A 24,401-nucleotide genomic window follows, 5' to 3' on the forward strand; every position below is an offset into this window, starting at 1 on the left:
GTCTCCCCCCTTCCGATTTCTTAGTCCCCATGTGATCAATGGATTTGGCATACCGTTCTCTTCTCTTTGTTTATTCCCTTTTTGTCTTCCAGTGGGTGCTCCCAAACCGTCCCAGCAGGAGATCTAGATGAGTTAGAAAGATTGCTCAAGAAATTCTTGCATTTATGCGCCAGTAAAGTTGTATTTCTGGCACTATCCCCTTGTTTGATTTTAGATCTTAATTAAATTAGACTGTTAGTTTTTAAACCCCTCTGTGCTCTGCAGTATTTTTTTCATACCTGTATTCAGCACTTCGCTGATTGCATTATAAGTATTTACACAGATATTCAACTCTATTACTTGACTCTATCTGCACCTCAAGGACAAAGGAGTATGTCCTAATCAGATTTGTATTCTTGGCCCATGTGATATTATTGGAAGAAAAGAAAAAAAAAGGAATAAACAAAACCTCACAAAAAAATAGGGTTCTGCTTTTTAAAAAAAAAATCGAAGTTTTAGTTAATACATCAAAACACAGAAAAGAGACACATGAGTTGGAAGAATCAGGGAGGACAATTTATATAGGGGCTGGTGCAATCAAGGGAAGGGAAGCTGGCTTCAGTCCAATGATCCAAGTAGATCAGAGGGCAGAGTGGCTACCATTGTCAAGTTCTTTCCTTCCTCTGGTATCCTGTTCCTTACCCTTTGTCACTTCACTGATGGGTACATCTTCCTCGTGTGTGTGTGTGTGTATACATACATACATACTAGAGGCCTGGTGCATGAAATCTGTGAACAGGTAGGGTCCCTAGGCCTGGCCGGCTATCAGGGCAGATCTGTGGGGCAACCAGCAGGGCGATCAGGGCCGCCCCCCTCCGCTGGCACCCATCTTGGCTGGCCTGGCGCTGCCCGCTCACCAGCCCCAACCCCCGCCGCCCATCCCCCCGCCTCTGCGGGGAGACCGGCAGGGTGATTGGGGGGGGCCCTGCTGGCACCCGCCCTGGGTGGCCTGGGGCCTGCGAGCTGGGGGCAGCTCCTGCATTGAGCATCTGCCCCCTGGTGGTCAGTGTGCATCATAGCTACTGGCCGTTCCACCAGTCATTCCACCATTCGGTCAATTTGCATATTAGGCTTTTATTATATAAGATAATTCTCTTCTTCAGTCGAAACAGGAGCTTTGAAATCAGTAAAGGCAACTTCCCCCTCCAACCATCTTAGTCTAGGACCAGGCCCCTTGGAATGACTTAGTGAGTCTCCCTCAGAAGAGGAAATCATCTTGGAATCACTATGGTGGCTTCCCCCTGGGCCCCAAGCATAGTTGTCACCTTCCTAAACCTGTGCTCCTGGGACCTCTGGGCCAGGCTGGTGCTAAGCTCCAGAGCACTGAGAAATCGAGCTTGGGACACAGGCTGCAGTAATGGGTCTGGCATCCTCACTGCCAGGACCCTGTGTAGGACAGGATCCTAGAGACAGCACACGACTGGGAGAAACACTGGCAGAAATGGACCAATCAAACTGCACTCTAGCTATCTCAAATGTGGAGGCCAGCCCCTCCCCTTTGGACTGAGTTAGCTTCTGGGATTCTTGGACATTGCAGGAGAAGAGTAGACTCCCTACTGTCAAGGTTTGGAGAGAAATGGTTAAGTAATTGTTTTGCAACATAGGAGACCCTAGGTATTTAAAATTTGTGATGCAGGTCATGTAGGTTATATTTGGAATGGAAAAAACTTGGGGCTTGAGAAAACATGAATTGTATTTCCTAACCCCAATCTCCCACCTCCTAACATGAAGCTCTGTCTTCTGTGACTTCATGCCATTGTCCTTGCTCAAAGCCAGCTCCTCTTCTGCATCCTAGTTCCAGCTTGGCAACTCTTGGCACAGAGGTGCCTGAGCTTTCTTATCTCTGTACCTTTTGCTTTAACTCTCGCCTATTTCCAGTTCTCTTTGTTTCCCAATAGTCTCCCAGAGGAAGGACTTGCAAGTTGTAGATTTAGAAACCAAACTCTGTAGTTGCTGAAAACAGCTGCAAAAAAAAATTCCACGTGAATCCAATTTTGCAATCGAACTCACAGTGCCTAGAGTCTATTTAGAGCCCATTTGTAGCACCTATTTCCCAAACCAGACTCTCCTCTGATCCCCTATTATGATATTTACTGAAAGCATTAGGGGACTAGAACTATATTTTTGTGATATTTTAACTGAATCATTAATGTAAATATGAACCATCCATCCAGTAAGATATACATGTCAATTGGATGTTTGATTAGTTGGTTATTTATGGAATATATGCATATAATATAAATTAAACATATCGAATACAAAATCTAGTAGTTTACCTAGGTTCAGAGTCTCAATAAAATTTTTAGTAAGATTAATGTGAATTTTAGAAATAATACTCATAACTTTAAAATTAATTAATTTTCATTAGAAGAAATGAGGCCTCATCTAGCATGATAGTATTTTTCATGGAAGCATAAAATTGCATGTGTAGAAGACAAGAGTGAATTTTAAATAGCCTATTTTAAATAGGGTAAAAACTCAGCATAATTATTTTCTGTACACATTATTAATCATATTATTCAAAGCACAGGGGCAAAAGAGTTAATTTTAAATTAAATAAATACTTTAAATATATTTAAACAAGTAACAAACCTAATTAAATACACACTTGCTAAAGTTTATTCCTTTTGTTAGAATTTTTCTTTTAGAATTCAAAATAATGTCCAATTTCTAACAAATCCAATTTTTAAAATCATACGGTTGACATTTGGCATTGAAGAGCTATTTTATCATGAGTTTTATATTAAAATGTGTTTTATATTAAAATATAAAATAAGTGAGCATAGTAAGATCATTAAATACATGCATTAACAAATATCACATATTTTAAAGTAATACCTGCAAAGATGTTTATGAACATGCAGCAACAAATGACCAACAAGCCATGAAGTTCTGAACACTTCTCATGTTCCCTTTAGAGAAAAGTGTCTATTGGCGGTCCACTACAATTATGTCACCCCCACATCACTTTGGCCACAACCAAATAGAACAGGGCTGGTCCTGAGCCAAAGGCAACTTGTAATGGGCCAGCCTATCATGCCGCCTATGCAAGAATTTATCTGAGAGGACACTCCTTACTTGATAACAACTAAAGAAGATAATCAGATGGTGGTTCTATAAAATGCAACTCAGTGGAAATATATCATGTGTAGCACTTCCACGTGGCAGGAGGAAGAAGAGTTCTCATATATCTGTTCCCCTGTCACACGGCTTTCCATATGATGGCACTTCCCTGAGTCTGACTTTGTGGAGCAGAAGCCTTCCATCTCTCCCACCCCGTCTCCCTTCCAATTGGCACGAGAAGTAAAACTTTGCTGTATTAAGCCTTTGAGAACTTGGGGTTTATTTATTATTGAAGCATAACCTATTATCTCCTGGAAGTGAAGTGCTGTATTAAAAAATAAATTGTGTAGTGCTGACTTAATAGTTGGCAACATGTGTTTAGGAGACTGTTATCTAAGGGAGGAAAGATAACAATTCCATGTTATACAGTGGTAAAATACTTGCTAAAATACTCACCTATGATAACTTAGGAATTAGATTGTATACATAAGGATTTCACATCTCTGGGGGGAAGTGTGTGCAAAACAAAGTGTTAGTAGGATGTCTAGGTTATTATTTGATGCATTTTTCAAAATAGCAGAGAAAAAAGAGATGAGTGATTTCATAAGTAGAAATAAAAGAAAATAGAGACTTCCAGGAATCCAAGACCTTGTCATGTTTGACTATCCAATTAATTTTTGCTCCCAAAGAAACAGATAAAATTAGGAAAGCATGGGAGAAAAGGTTCATTAAAGCCAAATATTGTTGTCAAGAATCAGATTAAGGATGTGACCGTCATGGTTACTTAAAACCTCTTACTGGTTTACAATTTCTGGAAGGAAAAATCAGATAAAGAATCTGGCTTTACCACTTATAACTCCAGAGATGCTCAAATATATTGAGGAAAAATGTGGGGATAAAAAAAGCAAATAAATATAGTAGATCCAAGGTCTATATTTCCAAAGAAGTATAGTGTGGCTACTGGAAAAATAAAACTGATTGTCAGACAGACAATGCACCTCTACAGACTTCAGAGAATCATACTTCCAGGGGAACTATGACCTTGGAGTAAAAAGCCTGTGAGCCTTACGTAACTGAAATAACCCATGGACCCCCAGTATCCTATGAAAATGAAGTGAACTGAAAACCCTGGCAACCCCTAAGGAGGCTGAGGTATACATATATATTTAAAAATGTTATATGCACCCACCCTACATGGGAGATGGGCTGGATGTGAACTAAATTTGACCTTACTTTTTTATGTCACTCCAAAGGAAATGGGCTACTTTACTAAGCATATAGCTACCCTTGCCCAGGACATAGTAGAATATGGCAATGTAGGGTAATTCCAGCTTAATGGTGCAACTCTAAATGTGATAAATAAAATGCGAGGTCTATTGATACCATCCAGTTCCCAGCTGGGAGAAGCACCTGACCTGCCACGTCTATGGTGGAGCAATGGTGACTTTGGCTCCCTTAATCTCTCCTACAGTGGGGGTAAGAGGATTTTTTTGTTGGTTTTTGTCTGTTGTATGTTTTGTTTTATTTTTTTCATTAGGGCCTCACTCTAGTCTCTGGGAAAAGCTTCCTACTCCTTTGTCCTCCAAGACCCCTGGCACCGAATTTGCGAAGTTCTTGCCCCCCCCCCACTATATTTCTTGGCCAAATATAAAATGAAAAGTGTAGAATATGCCCTCGGTTGGGCATATTTCAGTTTCTGTTTTTCTTGGGTCACAGCAAACATCCAGTTCTTTGAGTAGCAATATGCACTCAAGAAACCACACAACCACATAGTTAAACATTTATAAATTGCAGCATTTATTCCCTCAAAAGCTTACATGGGTAAGCAAGCTTTTTTAAAAAGTAGGAAAATGGTGTACAAACTGAATCTCTGAATTACTCAGTCTTTGTCTTGACCACTCCCAGATGTCTTCAGCTTGTTGTCATCTAACCCTTGGCATTGGCTGTTTACACTCAAAGGGGTACCTGGAGGAATCCTACGAACAAATGCATAGGCAGCTATAGTATGAGGAGCTGAGGTGGAGGTTGAGTGGATTGTGCAGAATATCTGAAGTGATTAAGAAAAGAAATCCATCCAGAAGTCTTTGGTTTACAGTGCACAGGCGAAAGCTTTAAGCAAAGACAATCTAGGTCCTGGGAAACAAAAGGACTGACTCAACACAGTGAAGACATGTACTCAGTAAAGGGACATTGTTCTTACACAGGAATATTAAACTGTATGGAAAGGTAAGTATTATCACAAAGAACACAGGGCTGATGCTCATGAACATAAAGGGAAATGGTGCACTTTCATTGGCACTTTGGGAAAAAGTAAATATTTTAATATATGGAGCAACTCTGTTCTAATCATCAATAAAAGTGATTTTTTAAACTATTTTTTTTCACTCTAATTGGTGCGAGTACATTTAAAAACTGCTTGTAAAACTTTTAGAACATATGTCCGTATTTTGGCAGCCAGTACCTTTTGTAGTAATTATATTAGGTGAGTCCTATCACATGATCAAGGAGGAGCAGTCTGGGTTTATGTCTCAGCCTCATATAGGTGGAAATAGTTTTCCACTATAAAGAGTTCTGAGGAAGGAGAAAAAAAAATATATATATATACACACACAGATATACACATATATAAGCATTGTTATTTATACATAGCTACATATATGTGTATAGAGATATGATGTATTTTTTTTTCTACCTCAGCTTAGAAAATACAAATAAAACTTGGCTAGGTTATCACCGATGTCATTCAAAAGTTACAATTAATAGTGAATAAAAACTGAAAGGGAACATCAGCTGGGAAAAGTTATCCAAGTTTATTTAAAATTTTGAAAAAGGATTTTTAAATCATCAGCTTATGGATCACTTAGGTCTTGCTGTTGGTTTATGTTTATAGAATAGAGCCGTGGTTGGCAAACTGCGGCTCGCGAGCCACATGTGGCTCTTTGGCCCCTTGAGTGTGGCTCTTCCTAAGCCTTAGGAGTATCCTAATTAAGTTAATAACAATGTACCTACCTATATAGTTTAAGTTTAAAAAATTTGGCTCTCAAAAGAAATTTCAATCGTTGTAGTGTTGATATTTGGCTCTGTTGACTAATGAGTTTGCCGACCACTGGAATAGAGGAAAGGATGAAGAGAAATAGGATAATTAGAATTAACATCTCAGAAAAAAAGGAAAGTCAAAGTTTTTAAAAAGATCAGGATCAAGAAGAAATGAGGAATATTAGAGTGGAAATTAATTGAAGAATATTTTTGTTTTAAAAAATTTATATCTGATGCCACTGCAAGTCATGATTAACTATACCACTGAAGAGGTCCCTTTAATTGAGTTTATATGTAATCAAAACTCAGTGGTAAACTCAGATTATTTTGTTGTACCATGCCATTTTGAATAACAATTCTATATGAAATTCATATTTTTATAAAATATTTAAAATTATATTTTTATGTGGGAGGGTTATGTCATCCATTCATTCATTTATTTTTCTACTCAACAAATATTTATTTAACTCCTGTGATGTTCCAGGCACACTTCTAGATGCTTGAGAAGCAGTAGTGAGCAAAACAGAAAAATTTCTACCACATGGTGCTTACATTCTATTAGAGAGAGAGAGAGAGAGAGAGAGAGAGAGAGAGAGAGAGAGAGAGAGAGAGAAGGAGAATGAGAATAAACAGGCAAGTAAATATGCAATGCTACACCAACATTGGAAGAATTCTGACAACTTTAAAGTCTATAAAATATATAATAAAAAGATTGCTTTAAAATACTTCATAAGTTTTCTTCTTCTAGTAAATATGGAAACTTTATATAAATACAAGAAGAAAATCAAGTTGTCCAAGTTGATAAAAAGCAAATTTACCTGTAATTTCATCCTGCTATCCTACAATCTTACCAGTTTGACAATAGGGAGGGAGTACAGTCTTTGGTATCTTGATTTTCTTCACTTACCATTTTGTGAACATTTTTCTTTGTTTATAATAGTCTTCAAAATATGTTTTTAACAGTTGCCAATACTACAGACTATATACAAGAAACTATCATGCTTTGATTGTTTTCAACAATTTCTATGATCATGAATTTAATTTATGTACATAAATATTTATCTGCATAGCTGACTATATCTTCAGCATAAGGTGCATAAATGAAATTATTAGGTCTAAATGTTTGTACATTTTATGACACTTGATGTATATTGTGAAATAGACTTACAGAAAGGTTGCACTTTCTCACTATTATCACACAATCTGAGAAAATAAGCAGATGTAGAACTTAGACAAAACTACACCTCAGTGCTATTTTAACTTACGTATCTTTGTTTACTTGTGGGGTTGATTTTAAAAGATATTATTGTTATGCATTCACCTTTCTTTAGTGAAGTACTTGTCATTTGCTTTTCCTCTTTTTTCCTTTAAAGCCATTAGTGTTTTTCTTTTGATATATGAGGTATTTGATGTGTGAAACATATATTTGCTGCAATTTTTCCAAGTAGTATTTACATTTATGCTTTTATGATATTTTTGCATTCAAAAGAACTTTTATGCATTCAAACTATTGATCTATTTTCTTTGTGGTTGCTTCTATTCCTACAGTGTTTTACGAACCTTTTCTATCCTAAGATCAGAAAAATATTTTTTATGTTCTAGTTTTTAAAAATAATTTAACTTTTGTATCTAGCTCTTTAATCTATGTGGGGTTAATTATGGTGGGAGAAGACTTTAATTTGAGTCTTTCCCAAATCATTCATTTTTTTTTTAAACCACATTTGTTAGTGAAATAATCTATTCTTTCCCCCATAGGTCTGTGATACTTACCTTCTCATCTGGTATATTTGCACACACACACCTCTGATCTGTTTCAGAAGTTGCATTAATCTAATGGAAAGATTCTGTTTATAGGATTAGGGGGTGATGTGTAATGGTTCTCGGGACTTTTTGTCCCAGCTGTTGCAAAATTACAATAATTCTTAGTATTGTCTTGACGGACTTGGGGAGAGAAATGGAGCGGAGGCATTTAGGACCCAGGGGAAAGCCAGGCTCGGTATAGAAGGACAGAGTCTCCAGCACGCGCACACGCCTCCTACCAAAATCACAGCCCAGTGGAGCCGGGCTCTCATTCACAGCTTTCTAGAGAAATCTGAGCCCGAACCTGCCAGAATAGGGGATCTCACCTACTCAGCTCAGCAGCGCGGACACCTGCAGAAACACATTCCCAAAGCCAGGCTGGGCGGCCGTGTGAAGGTATTTCTTGCCTTTTTTTTCTCCCTTCTGCATTCGCAGCGCCTCCCCGCCTTTCCTCCCACTCTTGCGATGCCATGGCTGCGGCGTTTCAGCACTTCGGTGCGCGGACAGCTCCCATCTGCAATCCCTCTATCCCTCCCGCACCCTGTGCTCCCCAACCTCCCGGGTCCATCCTCCTCCTCCCCGCGCCCGCTCAGCCTGCACCCCCTTACACCATCAGCACCCCCATCTCCACCATCGCCGTCATGATCGCCACCATCACCAGCGCCGAAACTACAGTCAACACAACTGTGTGTGGTCAACTTAGACAAAGCCGGAGGTCCGCAGGGTAGAGGAAAAGAGCCCAAGTTTTCCGGCACGGGAAGGAAAGTTCAGGTGGACGTCACCTCTGAAAACAAAGGGAGGCGCCTGCTTGGGAGGAAGGAAAAGTGGAGACAGGAGAGAGAGACCCCGGGCAGGGGGACAGATGGGCACTTGCCAGACACCAGCAGTTAGCCAGCTGTCTTTCCGCAGATTAGGAACTGTTTAATTCAGGAAATGAACATGGCCTGGGGCATCGTGTTATTCCGGTAAAACAGACATGTAAACTCCACCCGTGGTCTGGCTTCCCAATGGAGAACCGCCAGGAAGCAGGGTGGGGGTGACTGATGACTCATATTCACCCACACGCCCGTTTTCCTGCCTAAGCATTTATTGCAGAAACTCGGAAATTAAGTTGTGTTTGGGGTTTTTTTCTGAAATGGTTTGTAAAATGGAAACCCCAAAAGGTGAACTCTGTGGCCAGAGTGAAAATTAAAAATGATGGTGATGATCATAATAAGCTCACAAATGCGGCTCTCCTTGGAAAGTGCTATTTGTTCCAACGTCTCTTCCTGTCGACTTATTTCATTTTTCAAATTTCCGATCTTAAGCCTCTCTTGGAAGCAGAGAAGATAGATCCCTTGCCCAAATGGCCAACTAGTAATGATATTCAGAGCAGATGGCCTGGCTTTGTTCATCACTAGGCAAGGACTGACTCAGATTTGGAAGGAGAGATTTTTGTGTGTTCTCTCAGTAATCGGCAATAACACCATTTTCCTATAATACTAAAGGGTAATAGAGGGTAAAAATTGAAAAGACATTTTATGTAACTGTTCTATCAGGCTCTGCTTTTAGAGTGCTATCATTTTCTATCTCAGCTGGGGGTGGGGGGAGTTAGAACAGCTTTCAAATATCTTGAAGATCCAAGCCCAAGTTATAGCACCTCTATAATTTAGCCAGGATCCTCTGTTTATTAAGAGCTAACAAACAAAAGAAAAGTGCCAGCTCCTGTCATAAATAAAAATATTTTGGTGGGTTCCCATATAATCTATTATGACTGAATTACAAAGTACTGGGTTGGTTTTTGGATTTTTTTGCAATTTTTTTTCATAAAATCAGCATCTTAATTAAAAATGAGATGGGCCAAATTTTCATACAAAGATAATGTCAGCTCACATATGTAACAACAAAATTTAAACCAGAGCACAGAAAAGGCTCATTTTAAAATTATCCTTGTGCATTTCTCCTGCCCTTTGAAAAAGAGGCAATAAAGCAAATTTTGTCAAAATCAGCTTGCTCCTCATGAGAGGCAATGTCAAAAATAAAGAATAGTCACAAACAAATACCTTCTGGAAGAAGTTCTGAGAAAAAAATTCACACCAAATACTCTTCTTGAATGTCAAAAGTTACTTACTACCAAACATTGGCATGATTCTACCTGCCTCTAAGGATCACTCAATTTTAAACCCAAACCAAGAAAACTAGTGAAAACATGTGATGATACTGATTTTTAGAGAAGAAAATTCAGTCATCTATGTGCAGTTACTGTCCTTTTATTAGTAATATCCACAGTATATAGGATCTCTTAAGTCCCCCACCAAGAAGAGTCTTAAAACTCACATACCTATATTCAAAGAATGGGTCAGCCCAGGCAACTTTTAAAGGTATGCACATTGCCAGTTGTAGCTCCTGCGAACCAACCAGAGACGGAGGCCTCCGATGCACTGCCTTCCTGGGCTTCATACCATTTCCCGAGGCTGGGAAATTTCAAAAACAATGCTGCTTTGGTGAGATTCGCAGGCATCTGCCTCAGAGGCAGAGCCCTTCTCTGACTGAAATATTATGCTGAGCTTATTCATTTTTATAGAGTGCTGCCACCCTGGCTTCCCTTTTATTTATTTTTTATTTTTTTTATTAAGGGCTATTTTACCCTTTTCATGGCTTTAATACTAGACCTTCCTCATCTTCATAATGGATTTAAAGATGAACAGGAAAGGTATTTTTCAACAGCATGTCATCATGTTTAGTAGCCAGTAACTTTTGACATTCAAGAAGAGTATTTGGTGTGAATTTTTTTCTCAGAACTTCTTCCAGGAGATACTTGCTTCCTGGCGGTTCTCCATTGGGAAGCCAGACCACGGGTGGCGTTTACATGTCTATTTTACCGGGATCAATATCATCACATGTTTTCACTAGTTTTCTTGGTTTGGGTTTAAAGTTGAGTGAACCTTAAGAGGCAGGTAGAATCATGCTCACAGAGGGGCACACGCCTTGAGAAGCATGGAGCATAAAGCTGGAAGGTCCTTCCTTTCCCAAAGGGGGAATCATAACGCTTCAGAACAGGCGGGTCTGCTTATTTCTGCAAGCTTTCCAAAGGGACATCTTGTTGACCCTAAGAAATGTATTCACGACTTTACACAAAGCCTCATAGCACAGCCATCCTTAGTACATGGACTCAGGCAGACGGATCTTCTCTGCTCTCCTGTTACACAGTAGCTTAGAGAAGTTAACACAGCACAATGGATATGCAAAACATGAGGCTTGGTCACATGCAATGAGCCCAGAAAGAGCCCCCAACATTGCCAAGAAAGATCTTTCCCCCCCATTCCAACCTTTCCCTCAAATTTTGATTATTTTAGTTATGGTTCATTTTATCCATATCTCACTGGAATGAATTTGTTTTGGGAGAATATGCAGTGTGAGTTACTATGAGTCTGCAACCCCTAACGTCGGCCCCAAGTGTTATATCTCTCTAGGGAAACTCTGCTTAATTTTTACTCAAAAGTAGTTTGTCTTTGGTTTGGTTCTTCCTGGATGTGGAAATGAACGGGTCACTCTCCTCTCAATAAAAATGTTCATTTATTCAGGTAATCAGTTCATTATTCTTCACTACCTCTGCTACCTCCCACAGGCCTTTCTTATATCTTCTCTGGCTGTGTTATCATGTGACAGAGGAAGTTTTCTATGTGGGAGGCTAATTTCCCATGAGATTTTCTTCTTCCTGACTTCTGAGCCATCGAGGATTTCCCCATTGTGTTTGAGATCATCAACTCTTGTTTGCTAGACCCCTTAAGCCAAATCTCCAATTCTTAGATATTGTATAGACACATTCTCCATCTCTTCTCCTTAAAACAGCATCACATCAGTTCACCTTTTGTTATTGTCCAAATGTCTCATGTAAAGGTCCATACTTTTCTATGTGCCAAGTACATAGTATATTCAGTTTTCATTATTTGGTGCTTTTGGAGGCAGTAGAAGAGAAGTCGTGGGAATGAGTGGCCCTGGGAATGAGTGGCAGTGAGGAATGGCAGGTAGGGGTTCAAATCACAGACTCTATTAATAAAAGGACTCTACGCTAATGTCTAAAATATGATAAACAAAAGAGAGATTATTCTCTCTTTTCATTTCCTCCTTCACTCCTCCCTTCCTCTCACCTTCTCTTGCTTCCTCCATCCTTCCTTTCTTTACTGCTGTTGGTTGATATATAGAGCATGCAAGCGTGTGTAAACAATTAATGGGGTGATCTGAGAAGCTATTATGAATGCCAGGACTCCAAAAGGAATGAGTATATTGGAGTGTTTTTATTCTCTTCTTGGACAATGTAGCACTATTGTCCATAGAGAGTGTAAGCTCTAACCTCAGGGGCAATTAACTTACCTTCTCAACCCCTTGGTTCATGAAACTCTTTAGACCATTGCTTCCCAAACATTCACATGCATACACATTGCTTGGGGATTCTGCTACCTGTTCAGTAGGTCTGAGTGGGTCCTGACAGTCTGTATTCCTAACAAGCTCCTAGGTGCTGCTGATACTGCTGATCCACAGACCATACTTTCAGAAGCAAAGACAAAGAACAGTTCTCTTCTTTTTTAACATTCCCACCTCATGTCTTATTAAATAATGGCACTCACACTAAAACAAAACAAAAGCCATTCCAACTTCTGAGGCAATAAGACTGCAGAAATCATAGCTCTGGTTGAGGGAAAAGTTATACAAACAGCCCATTTCCTCCCACCTCACCCATACACATCCTGCTGCGTCTCTCTTTCACCAGGCAGTTTTAACTTGGATACCTGCTGTTATCATCTGCCCAGTCATATCCAGAAGAAGAGTCTCATAGCTTTGCTGGGAAAAACAGAGTGGGAAAGGGGACAGGTGGACTTAGTAGCCACCTTTGGGTAATCCCTGCCTTTCTTATTGTCCTTTGGATCCTCTTCGTCAAAAAGACTTTATTCTTCTGCGTGTTTTCCTTTTTTTCTCCTTCAAGTGATACTTCCAAGAAGCACAACTAATGTGTTTTTAAAATTGGGACATTGACTTCCAATGACTTCTTATGCAGATGATTTAACGACATAAAAATACATTCTGTTCTGAAGACTTCTTTAAATGAAAACTTTTCTACCTAATACGGTGAGGCAATAGACTAACCCACACCTTCCTTACATGCTGTCTTTGCATTATCTGTCCCAAAGCAAATGAAAAAATAGAAGTTTTATAGATTGTTCTAGAACTCAGGACACTAGAATCCCTCTGCCAAATAGGTCTCCTTTATCCGAGTCCCAGCATATTCAAATTCTAATCTGGCACCTATTTTGGGTAGAATTTCTCAGAGTCTCTACTCTGATGAAACTCATTTCAATTTACTTTTTATCTTTGTTAAGAACAAGAACAAATGGGAGCAGATGAGTCTGTGTTTACTTGCTATTTTAAAGGGTGCCCAGGGAGTCCACACAATGAATATTTATATAGCAAGGGTAAGCCCAAGTACTGAGCTAAAGGTGATGGAAAGTTGGCTGTGAGCCAGGGGCTAAATTCTGGTTCCTCTACACTTTCAGATGATTGGAAGTCTCCCCTTTATCTTTCCATACTACTCTCCCCACGCCAGTACAGATAGTTCATATCTACACGTTGACTAATGGTAGACAGAAAGTCAGTGGGTTGGGGGCCAATTTGTTATGCACGGGGCTTATGTTCCTTTGCCAGCACTTATGCAGAGAAGTCCTACAAGCCCTAATGGTCAATCTCAAATTCGCTATGTGGAAAAAAATCCTTTCTGGTCAGCACTAAAGAATGTTGTACTTGACCAGCTTCTAAGATTTACATGTAAGTAGTAAGAGGGCATGTCATTTTTTCAGTAAAGATTTCAAGTAGAGCTGTACTCAAAAAATATATTTTTGGTTACTGTGATTTTTCAGTTTTGGTCTAGAAGTATCGGCAGCATCTATTTTTACTTTGTTCAGTATAAAAGTTTCGTTCAGCATTCCTGAGGGAAAATTCATATTCATTTGAAAATATTTGAAGTGAGGTTTTTAGAAAGGTGAACAGCCATAGGGTTAACCTACTTTAATATGTCTTTAAAATTTGTAAACAACGTTCACAGTTACTGGTGGAAATAGCTGACTAGACCTTCATGTGGGAAGTTTTATCCCTGAGTTTCACTTTTCATCCTTTTCTTATAAGAGAAGCCCACAAAACAAACATGGATATAATTTATCACTTTATATTTGTATTGATTTAAAGTTATGTGTCCTTAAAGTTGTTCTTTGTAATACTAAGAACAGAAGTAACACATATTTGAAGTATTGTTAATTAGTTACTGATGTTCCGCATTTCAAATAATATTTATAGGGTTTTTTTTCTTTCTGGTTATACCAACAATGTACTTTTCCCTCTTCCAATTTGGCCAATTTTATAGCATTTCTTAAGTAATCTTTCCTAGGACTGGTGGGGTGTGGGTGTGTGCCTGCCGTGTGCCTGAGTGATTGTGAGGCCACTAGTACCCAGGATGGTGTAGACAAAGCACCTACTCTGAGAGGCAGGGTGGGGTCATGAACAGAACAAGGCTTTGGGTCAGGTGGGCTTGGGTATGAATCTTTGTTTTTCCAGCTATACTTAAACTATCTAAATCTCAGTTTTATCCATTCAGCTACTAAATAACTTAGCTTAAAGGGTTGGTATAGAGATTAGATCATATAACATCAAAGCCCTAGGCACATAACAAGTACTCAATGAATATTTGTTTTTTGCATTTCCCCTCCACTTAATAACAGCTCATTATCCTGCTTTAAGTCAAGTGCTTAGCTCTTCTGGGCCTCAATATCCTTTTGTCTACCAGGAGACTACAAAATCATGATATAAACAGGAATATTACAGTAAATATAAAATGGAGCTCTTCATTTCCAAAGCATTTTTACTTAGATTATTTCACATAATCCCCAGCATCTTCCAGGGAATTATCTTTCTTCTACATATTGCAGGATCATTGAAACAGTGAAAAAATTTGACAGAAAATGCTTTTAAATAATACATACATACAGGCATAATTGTAGACAAGACATGGTTATTATTCTGATTGTTCCTCACTACATTTAATGTGTTTCTGACGATAATGAAATAAATGAGAATAATAGATTATAAAATAACCAAAATAGATTTCATTTGAATTAATATACTTTTTTTAACCCTCACCCAAGGATATTTTTCCATTGATTTTTAGAGAGAGTGAAAGAGAGAGGGAAAGATAGAGAGAAACATTGATGTGAGAGAAACACATAGATTGGCTGCCTCTTGTGGAATCGAACTGGAGACCCTTTGATCCACAGGCTGACGCTCTATCCACTGAGCCAAACTGACCAGGGCTAAATTAATATACTTTTGAAATGACTTTTTAACTTAAACTCCTTGGTTCATAAACATGCAGTAGGGGGTGTGTTTATAGAGATGTGTGTGTGCATACTCACATGTACACCTTATTAAGACTGAGTTCTGAATGAAGAAATACACAAATTGACTTTTTTTCTAATGGAAACTTGAGATAAAGTATGAATTTTGAATCTACAGATGGCATGCTTTCAAATATCATAATATGGAGACTCTTCTTTCCTTTCCCTTATACAAAAATAGCACCAGCTAAATTTCGAGTTCATTAGAAAAAGCATGGATTAGACGTAGAAGTTAGTTTCTACCTTGGGCTCCTCAGAGGGTGTGGTGAGTTATTCTCCATGTATTTGGAACAACCTCTAAAAAAAAAAAACCATTGGGGGCCCGTTCAGCAACGGGAAAGATAGTTTCTGAGGCACACAAATCTGCCGAAAGTGCTCTTTTTGGTTATCAAGCACATTTCAATGCCCAGGTTGTGCCTGGCATTCTGATAGGCATGGCAAAGTATCAAATAGAATGGCAGGGTCTTTGATCTGGCATTTTAGCCAAATGAAAATATGTAAAGGAAGAGGGAAAAAATGTGACAGCTGGAAAAGGCATAGAGAGTTAGGGTTTAAATAGTTTCAGTCATCTTCTGATGAAGAAAAGAGGACACTATGGTAACTGGACATTTGTAAGGGATGGTGCTAGGCTACCTAGCAATGTCTTGTTAACCCCTTAGGTGTAGGTAAGTTTCTAGAATGGTAGGTTTGGAATGGATTTTTTAAGGAAGGAGAGTGGGGCTCTGAGAGGGAAGTTCTTTCTGAAGGTCACATAAGTCTTAAATCTTGTAAGTAGTAAATATTAGAACCTCGCTGGTATATATAAGAGGCAGAAGAACATAGTAGTGAAAAAGCATGGGACTGGAGAAAGATCACATGGGCATAAACCCAGTTTCTGCTTCTTAGTAACTGTGTAACCTTGGGAAAGTCACTTAACCTCTCTTTGCCTCAGATTCCTCATCTAAAAAATGAAATGCTGACTATATTAAATAATGTACTGTATGAAAGAAGAGTATGTAAGTGCCTGGGACATGATAAACACAGTTATAATAAATAATAAATCATAGCTATTATGAATGCCACCAGGACAGAAAACTATTCATGTGATAACCAAGTATAATGTATCCTTTTATAGTTGTTTGACCAATTCAGAAAAGATAAATGAGAACCAAGTCCTCCACAGGAAAAAAAGAGTACAGTCAATCGAAGATGCTACCTTCTGGGAACATTCATACATAGCATAACATTTTTAGAGCCTTAAATATTACCAGTTGAATTTATTTAAGTAGCGATCTATTCAGACTTCTGAAATAAAGGATTTTCCTTTACTGAAAAAATATCTATTTTATCTTAAGCATGAAACCCAGTGACCCTGGCTTGGTAATCTCTCCAGAAGCTTCCACTATATCTTTATGCTGAGCACAGTATAAAGATATAGATTGAAGCACATTTATTTCAGATAGTATAGATTGGAGGCACAGCTCTGTGTGCAAGTGGGCCATGAAAAATGCAACCTCAACTCTCCCCTTGAACCCACAGTAATTTATCTCAAAAATATTGTTGAGCCCCCTGAACTGTGAAGTAAGTAACTTACTCCCAGTATCTTTAAATCTTCTGCAGGGGACAAGCCAGTACTATGCCTTGTGCTCTAAGCGTTTTTGCAACATGGCTTAGAACTGTGAACATCACCCAGAATGCTTTAAAGGGTGATTCTCTGAAGGACAATGTGCCCAGGCTAAGTTCTCTCAGGGAGCAAAATACTTTGTAAATGAGAGAGGAAATGAAAAGTCAGCTGCAATGCCTCATTGGGTCCCGATGTTCCCAAACAAAAGGGGAAACCACTTACTCACTCACTGCAATCATATTTTGAGTACTTTATTCATTTATTCTCTCTATATATTTACTGAGCACCTACTCTGTGTCAGGCACTGTTCTAGGCACCAAGAATAGGAAATGAACACAATGAAGTTGATCTGTTCATGAAGCTGACCCTCTTTGTACCACCCACTGTATTGAGGATGCACAGATGGATGAGCCCCAGCTCTTTGCAAGGTGTTCAGAGAAAAGAGGGAGAGAGGGAAATGGTAGTAACATGTGGTGTGGTAGGGGCTTTGGAGCTACTCATGACCTCCAAAGATCATTGAGGGTTTCCTAAAGAAGATGATCTCCAGGATGACTCCTGAAGGGAGGAGAGGAGTTAACCAGTAGTCACTGTAGGCAGATAGAGCATCTTGGCCAAAAAGAAACTGCAGTGGCTTAGTGTGCTGCATGATCGGATGGTGACAGATAGGGGCCAGATGATGAAGGGTCTTAGAAACCATGTTACATAGCTTTATCCTAGGATAATTGGTAGCTATTGATCGATGTCAATCAAGGAGTGACATGAGCAGATTTCAACTGTAATATAGAGAATAGACGAGGAAAAAGCAAGGCTGGCATCAAGGGTACCACAGTGGGAATATTGCAGTACTAAACAGGTGAGGAGCAATGTGGTCAAACAAAGGCAGTGAAAATGGATGGGGAAAATTGGTCAGGTCTGAGAAATATTATGGAAGTGATTGTCTGGAAGTGGGTGGTAAGGGAGAGGGTGGAATAATAGCTGACTCGCAGGTGTCTAGCGTGGGAAGCTATACAGAGGATGATGTCAGTCACTGAGAGATGGACGGAGGTGGAAGAACAAATTAAGAATGAGAAACTATGATTAGTTCAGTTTTGAACATATTGAGTTTGGGGCATCTAAGTGGAGGTGTTCAGTAGGCGGTTGAATAGCCTGAGGATCAGGAGATAGCGATGGACTGAAGTGATCCAGGTAAAATGATCAAACCCTGGGCAAGAGCCTGGAAAACACCACATTGATTTGAAGAGGGGAGCCCAGAGATGACTAAGCAGGAAAGGACAGAAGGCTAAGAGAAAAATCAGGGTCTGTGGAGTCACAGAAAAGAGGGGGAGGGAGGGAGAGTTTCAAGAAGAATGAAGTCATCAGCATCAAATACTGATAGAGGTCACTCGTCAGAGGCACTGAAACTTGTCTATTGGATATGGCAACAGAAAGGTTATTCTCTAGTAGGGTGACCATCTGTTTGGTTTGCTTGGAGCTGTCCCGGTTTATGCCTATTGTTCCAGTGTTATTATCATTAGTGCCCCCTAGCATCTAAATTTGAATAATAAATTACATGATCATCCTGGCTATTGGTTAGTAATAGCAGTCAAAGATAGACTGCAGTGAGTGTAGAGATGAATTGGAAGAGGGGAACATCAAACCAGGGAACTTTCTGAAGGGGTGCGGTGGGGCTATTAGAGAGGGAATTTTAATCTCAGGTGGTCATTGAACTAGATGGACTTTGAGTTTCTTCCAGTCCTGGGAATAGTTCATTGCATTACTTTCTGTTACTATTTTCTTTGCTTCCCTTAAAATCAGTGAGGATCAAGAATCTGTTCTATTTCTTATCTCCACACTTTACAAAGCTAAATGCTGTTTTGCAAAGGCAGTATAAAGCAGAAATGTGTAAGTTGATTATTTCCCTTAAGAAAGTACTGCTAGTCCTAAATTAAGCACAAGAATCATTTTGGCTTTTAAATTACTTCATATGGTAAAGCATTAGCAATAATAATTAGGTTGGGAGTAAGTATTCTGCTCCTTTTTGCAGGTATTGTTGTCTTAGGAATGCCAAGGGGAAAATACAAGCCTCCAAGTTCATTTATGTCTTCTGATTTTCGGAGCTTCCAGGTTAGACCAAACAGATGTCTGAGTTTAAACATTTATACTTAAAATGAGAAAGATACGGGTGCCTCTCTGTATACCTTTTAGGTGGAGAAATCATAAAGAATGTATCTGAGGTGATTAAAATAATAATTGTTATGACTGAAGTCATATCTCAGAGCAACAAACAATGTATATAAAATGGAATGATTTTGGAGCCCATATAGATATTGTATTAGGTAGGGAGGCAACACAGAGTTTTGAGTCCCTTTGCCTTCCCTGCAGAAGTTTGACAAAGACAAATAATAACATCCCTTGTAAATGTCCACATGCAAGCATCCTTCCCCAGTGCTGCTGCATTTGATTATTGAAGGTCAAGCTTTCAGTTATAAGCCTTCCCCTCCTCCCCATCCCCACTGTTGTTAGTTCACTTTTTAGTAATTAGGTACCTTTGGAATTGGGATGGGGTGACTTAACAGTCCCTTGTTATTGTTAAGATAGAAATGGCTGCCTTTAAGAAAGGTAGGGGAGGGGGTTTCTTTGAAAGATACATCTATTTGAGGAAAGAGGCTAATGGGAAGCAGTAAATTGTACAGCAGCCATAATTCCTCTGCCATAGCTGGGCCTGTGAATAGCCCCATAAAGCATGCTGTAGCAGAAAAGCATCTTTCCTCTTACTCTCTCTCAGGGCAATTAATAAAAGTGCAATCTGTTACTAATCCGACTGCATACTATTATGTTAACTAGTCAGTGTAACTAAAAAAAATTCCCGAACATATTTCAAACACTTGCATATTATGCGTTCAGTCTGTCCATAAAATTATGCCAAATAGACCTTTGTGAAGGCAATTTACCCTTTGTTCATTGGATACCTAATCTAATCAGACCGGAAGCAGAATGCACTGCTTTTCTATCTCAGATCCATTCACTTGCCCATTGTCTCTGTTTTGTTTCTCTTGTTTTGCAGTGGCAATGGCCTCGCTTCTGCTTCCCTTTTGGAGCGCTGCCACCACATAGGACCTGGATGTCCTGCTGTTTCCCAGGCACAGAACGAAGACCCTTGCTCTGTCTGTTTCGGTGGCAGCCTGGTCGTAAAACAACTGTGGAGCGGGCCAGGGTTCCAGCAGACCATCACGTGAATGGGACCAGTTTCTCTTCTTCCCAAGTATCAGCAATTAAACCCTTGGAAAGGAGATTTGGCCAAGATGACCCATTTACAGGCTGGACTCAGTCCAGAGACTATAGAGAAAGCTCGCCTGGAACTGAATGAAAACCCAGATATTTTACACCAGGATATTCAGCAAGTCAGGGACATGATCATCACCAGGCCTGACATTGGATTTTTACGTACAGATGATGCCTTCATCCTGAGATTTCTCCGAGCCAGGAAGTTTCACCAAGCAGATGCCTTTAGACTCCTGGCCCAGTACTTCCAGTACCGCCAGCTAAACCTGGACATGTTCAAAAACTTCAAGGCCGATGACCCTGGCATTAAGAGGGCGCTCATCGACGGGTTCCCTGGAGTGCTGGAAAACCGCGACCATTACGGCAGGAAGATTCTCCTGCTATTTGCAGCCAATTGGGACCAGAGTAGGTAAATGTAGATAGCGTCTTTACTTGGTTTTTCTTGCTCTTAAGCATAGCCATTGCATGTTGGGGCTTTATGGCTTCATGGATAGTAGGCTTTCATTAAAATATAAATATATTCCAGCCCAGCAGGCACGGCTCAGTGGTTGAGTGTCAACCTATGAACCAGGAGGTCACAGTTCAATTCGGGGCACATGCCTGGTTTGCGGGCTTGATCCCCATTATGGGGCGTGCAGGAGGCAGCCGATCAGTGATTCTCTCTCACCATTGATGTTTCTAACTCTCTCTCCCTCTCCCTTCTCTCTGAAGTAAATTATATATATAATAGAGGCCTGGTGCATGACTTTTGTGCACTGGGTGGGGGCGGGGGGGGGTTATCTCTCAGCCCATCCTGAGCCCTCTTGGAGTCTGGGACTCCTTAGCACTGCTATGGAGGCAGGAGAGGCTCCCGCCACTGCTGCTGTACTCACCAGATGTGAGCCCGGCTTCTGGCTGAGCGGCACTCCCCCTGTGGGAGCACACTGACCACCAGGGGGCAGCTCCTGTGTCAAGCATCTGCCCCCTGGTGGTCAGTGTGCATCATAGCGACCGGTCATTCTACCATTCAGTTGATTTGCATATTAGCCTTTTATTATATAGGACTAGGGGACCGAGGCACAAAATTTGTGCATCGGGGGAGGTGTCTCTCAGCTCTGCCTGTGCCCTCTCTTGCAATCCGAGACCCCTCGCTCCTAACTGCCCGCCTGCTCACTCCTTACCACTTGGCTTGCCGCTCCTTAGCACTGCTGTGGAGGCAGGAATGGCTCCCGCCACCGCCGCTGCGCTCACCAGCCATGAGCCTGGTTTCTGGCTGAGTGGCGCTCGCACTGTGGGAACGCACTGACCACCGGGGGTAGCTCTTGCGTTGAACGGCTGCCCCCTGGTGGTCAGTGCACGTCATAGCAACCAGTCGTTCTGGTCGTTCAGTCATTCTGCCATAATGGTTGCTGGGTTTTTTATTATATAGATATTAGAGGCCCGGTGCATGAAATTTGTGCAGGGATAGGGTTCTTAGGCCTAGCCAGTGATCAGGGCAGATCAGGGCCTTCTGGCTGCCAGCCAGAGCCTTCCTTTGTTCTGCGATGCCCCCTGGTGGTCAGCGCACATCAAAGCGAGTGATCAAACTCCCAGTCTCTTGATCAAACTCTTGAGGGGACACTTTGCATATTAGCCTTTTATATATATAGACTAGAGGCCCGGTGCACAAAAATTTGTGCACTCGGGGGGGAGGGGGGGTCCCTCAGCCCGGCCTGTGCCCTCTCGCAGTGTGGGACCCCTCGGGAGATAACGACCTGCTGGCTTAGGCCTGCTCCCGGGTGGCAGAGAGCAGGCCCAATCCCTAGGTGCAGCCCCTGGTCGGGCTCAGAGCAGGGCCGATTGGGGAGTTGGGGCACCGCCCCATCATGCACAGAGCAGCGAGATTGGGAGGTTGTGATGCCACCCTCAGTCACGATCAGGATAGGGCCGATTGGGGGGTTGAGGCACCGTCCCCTGTCACACTCAAGGCAGGGTCGATGGGGAGGTTGCGGCGCCACCCCCTGTCATGCACAGAGCAGGGCCAATCAGGGGGATGGGGCACTGCCCCCTTTCACTCACAGAGCAGGGCCCATCAGGGGGATTGGGGCTCTGTACCCTGTCACACACAGAGCATGGCCAATCGGGGTTGGGGCGCTGCCCCCTGTCACACATAGAGTAGGGGCGATAGGGGAGTTGGGGCACCGCCCCCATCACACACAGAGCAGGGCCCATCAGGGGGTTGGGTACCGCCCTCTATCACCCACAGAGCAGGGCCCATCAGGGGGTTGGGGCGCCGCCACTCTCACACTCAGGGCAGGGCCGATGGGGAGGTAATGGCTCTACCCCGTCACACACAGAGCAGGGCCCATGGGGGGGGAGGATGGGGAGCTCCCCCCTATTAGGCACAGAGCAGGGCTGATCAGGGGGTTGGGGCGCCTTCCCCTGTCACAAACAGAGCAGGATGGATAGGGAGGTTGTGGCCCCATCCCCTGTCACACACAGAGCCGCAGGGCGATCAGGGGGTTTGGGCGCTGCCCCCTGTCACGCTGATCCCGGTGCTGGGAGGCATATTACCCTTTTACTATATAGAATAGAGGCCTGGTGCATGGGTGGGGCCGGCTGGTTTGCCCTGAAGGGTGTCCTGGATCAGGGTGGGGGTCCCCACTGGGGTGCCTGGCCAGCCTGGGTGAGGGGATGATGGCTGTTTGCAGCTGGTCACACACCATTCAGGGTAGGGGTCCCCACTGGGGTGCCTGGCCAGTCTGGGTGAGGGGCTGAGGGCTGTTTTCAGGCTGAGGTGACTGAAGTTCCCAACCGCTCCTTTTTTTCTTTTTTTTTTTATTCTGGGCCAGCTTTAGCTTGAGGCTTGGCTCCAGCTCTTAGGCTTCCTGCGGCTGAAAGTAGGTTTCTGGCCTTTGCATACAATGTTGCGAATCTGCTGGCTGAAGTCCCGCGGTATCTGTTACAATGTTTGAAACTGCCCGCTCAGAGGCCTGCAGCCGCAGGCGGGGAACATTGGTTTCCTCCGTCACTGAGGCAACCAAGCCTCATGTTAGTTTCACGCTGCCTGGCTGCTGGCCGCCATCTTGGCTGACAGTTAATTTGCATATCTCGCTGATTAGCCAATGAAAAGGGTAGCGGTCGTACGCCAATTACCATGTTTCTCTTTTATTAGTGTAGATATTTCACAAACCCACAAAGGAAGTTTTTAGGCCACAAGTTTACTGTCATCAAAAGGTAGTTCTAGATTCATGGCTGTTTTGGGAGCAACAGAATCATGTGTTAGAATTGTGAGACACCTTAGAAGTCACTAGTTTCTTCATTAAAGTGAGTCATACATTTTAACAAAATTAAAAGCTGGTCTTCCAGCAGAACCATATATTCTGTCTTTAGTGTTCTCCTCTTTAACCAGCATAATAAAAATGGATTCGTGAGATAGCTTTAAATCAAGTGTTTTCAACACATAAAATAATTTCTGGGATCCCCTCCGTAAGTTTAAAAATCCCATAAGGAACCACCAACTCAACATGTCCCCAACTGAATGTGTCCTCTTCCCTGCGCTACCTGCTCTTCCATCCATCAAGTCTCTGGAGCCAGGAATCTAGGTATCATCCTGGGCTGCTCCCTGCCTTTGCTTCTCACATCCAATTATTTGCCAAATCCTATCCTTTTCTTAGGAGCCTCTCAGATCTCTTCCTTTTGCTCCCACTGCTGTGGCCTTAGTTTAGGTTCGTGTCATTTCTCACTTGCATTCCGGGGACGGCTTCCTAACTGGCACTCCTGCCTCTGGTCTAGTGTCGTCTGAATCATTCTTGTCTACATTGTAGACAGAGTGACCCTTACAAAATTCTGTCACATCCTTCTCCTGATTAAAAGTCTGCAAAGTAAAGGAAGGCCTGTTATGACCCCCCTTATCAATCTCCACTTCACCCTCTGCGCGTCTTCTGTCCCCTGGTCCAGCTGGTTGGAAGTATAAGCCTTTCTTTGAATAGCAGAGGTTTTTACATGCCTCTAAGCTTTTGAATTTGTCCCATCAGACACCTAAAGGAGAGGCCAATCACTTCTTGTCCCTATTCAAACCACCCTGGACACAATCTGATTCAGATCCCTCTTTATGTTTCTTCTGGAAGGCAGTCAAAAATATATATAGGGTCCTTAGGCCTAGCCAGTGATGAGGGCTGATTGGGGCCTTCCGGCTGCCAGCCGGGGCCTTCTTTTGTTCT

The 24,401-nt window shown here is 41.7% G+C and overlaps 1 protein-coding gene across 1 annotated transcript in view; it reads left to right on the top strand.

Moving 5' to 3' along the window:
• The first annotated feature begins 8,188 nt into the window (after positions 1-8,188).
• Positions 8,189-24,401, top strand: part of CLVS1 (clavesin 1) — a 129,493-nt gene continuing 113,280 nt past the window's right edge. Inside the window, exons 1-2 of the mRNA XM_036338348.1 lie at positions 8,189-8,334; positions 20,003-20,629. Of these exons, the coding sequence (XP_036194241.1) occupies positions 20,175-20,629 (455 nt within the window). The 5' untranslated portion in view covers positions 8,189-8,334; positions 20,003-20,174. The remainder of the gene's footprint in view (positions 8,335-20,002; positions 20,630-24,401) is intronic.

Source organism: Myotis myotis, unplaced genomic scaffold, assembly GCF_014108235.1.
Source record: "Myotis myotis isolate mMyoMyo1 unplaced genomic scaffold, mMyoMyo1.p scaffold_m19_p_16, whole genome shotgun sequence".
Classification (NCBI taxonomy): domain Eukaryota; kingdom Metazoa; phylum Chordata; class Mammalia; order Chiroptera; family Vespertilionidae; genus Myotis; species Myotis myotis.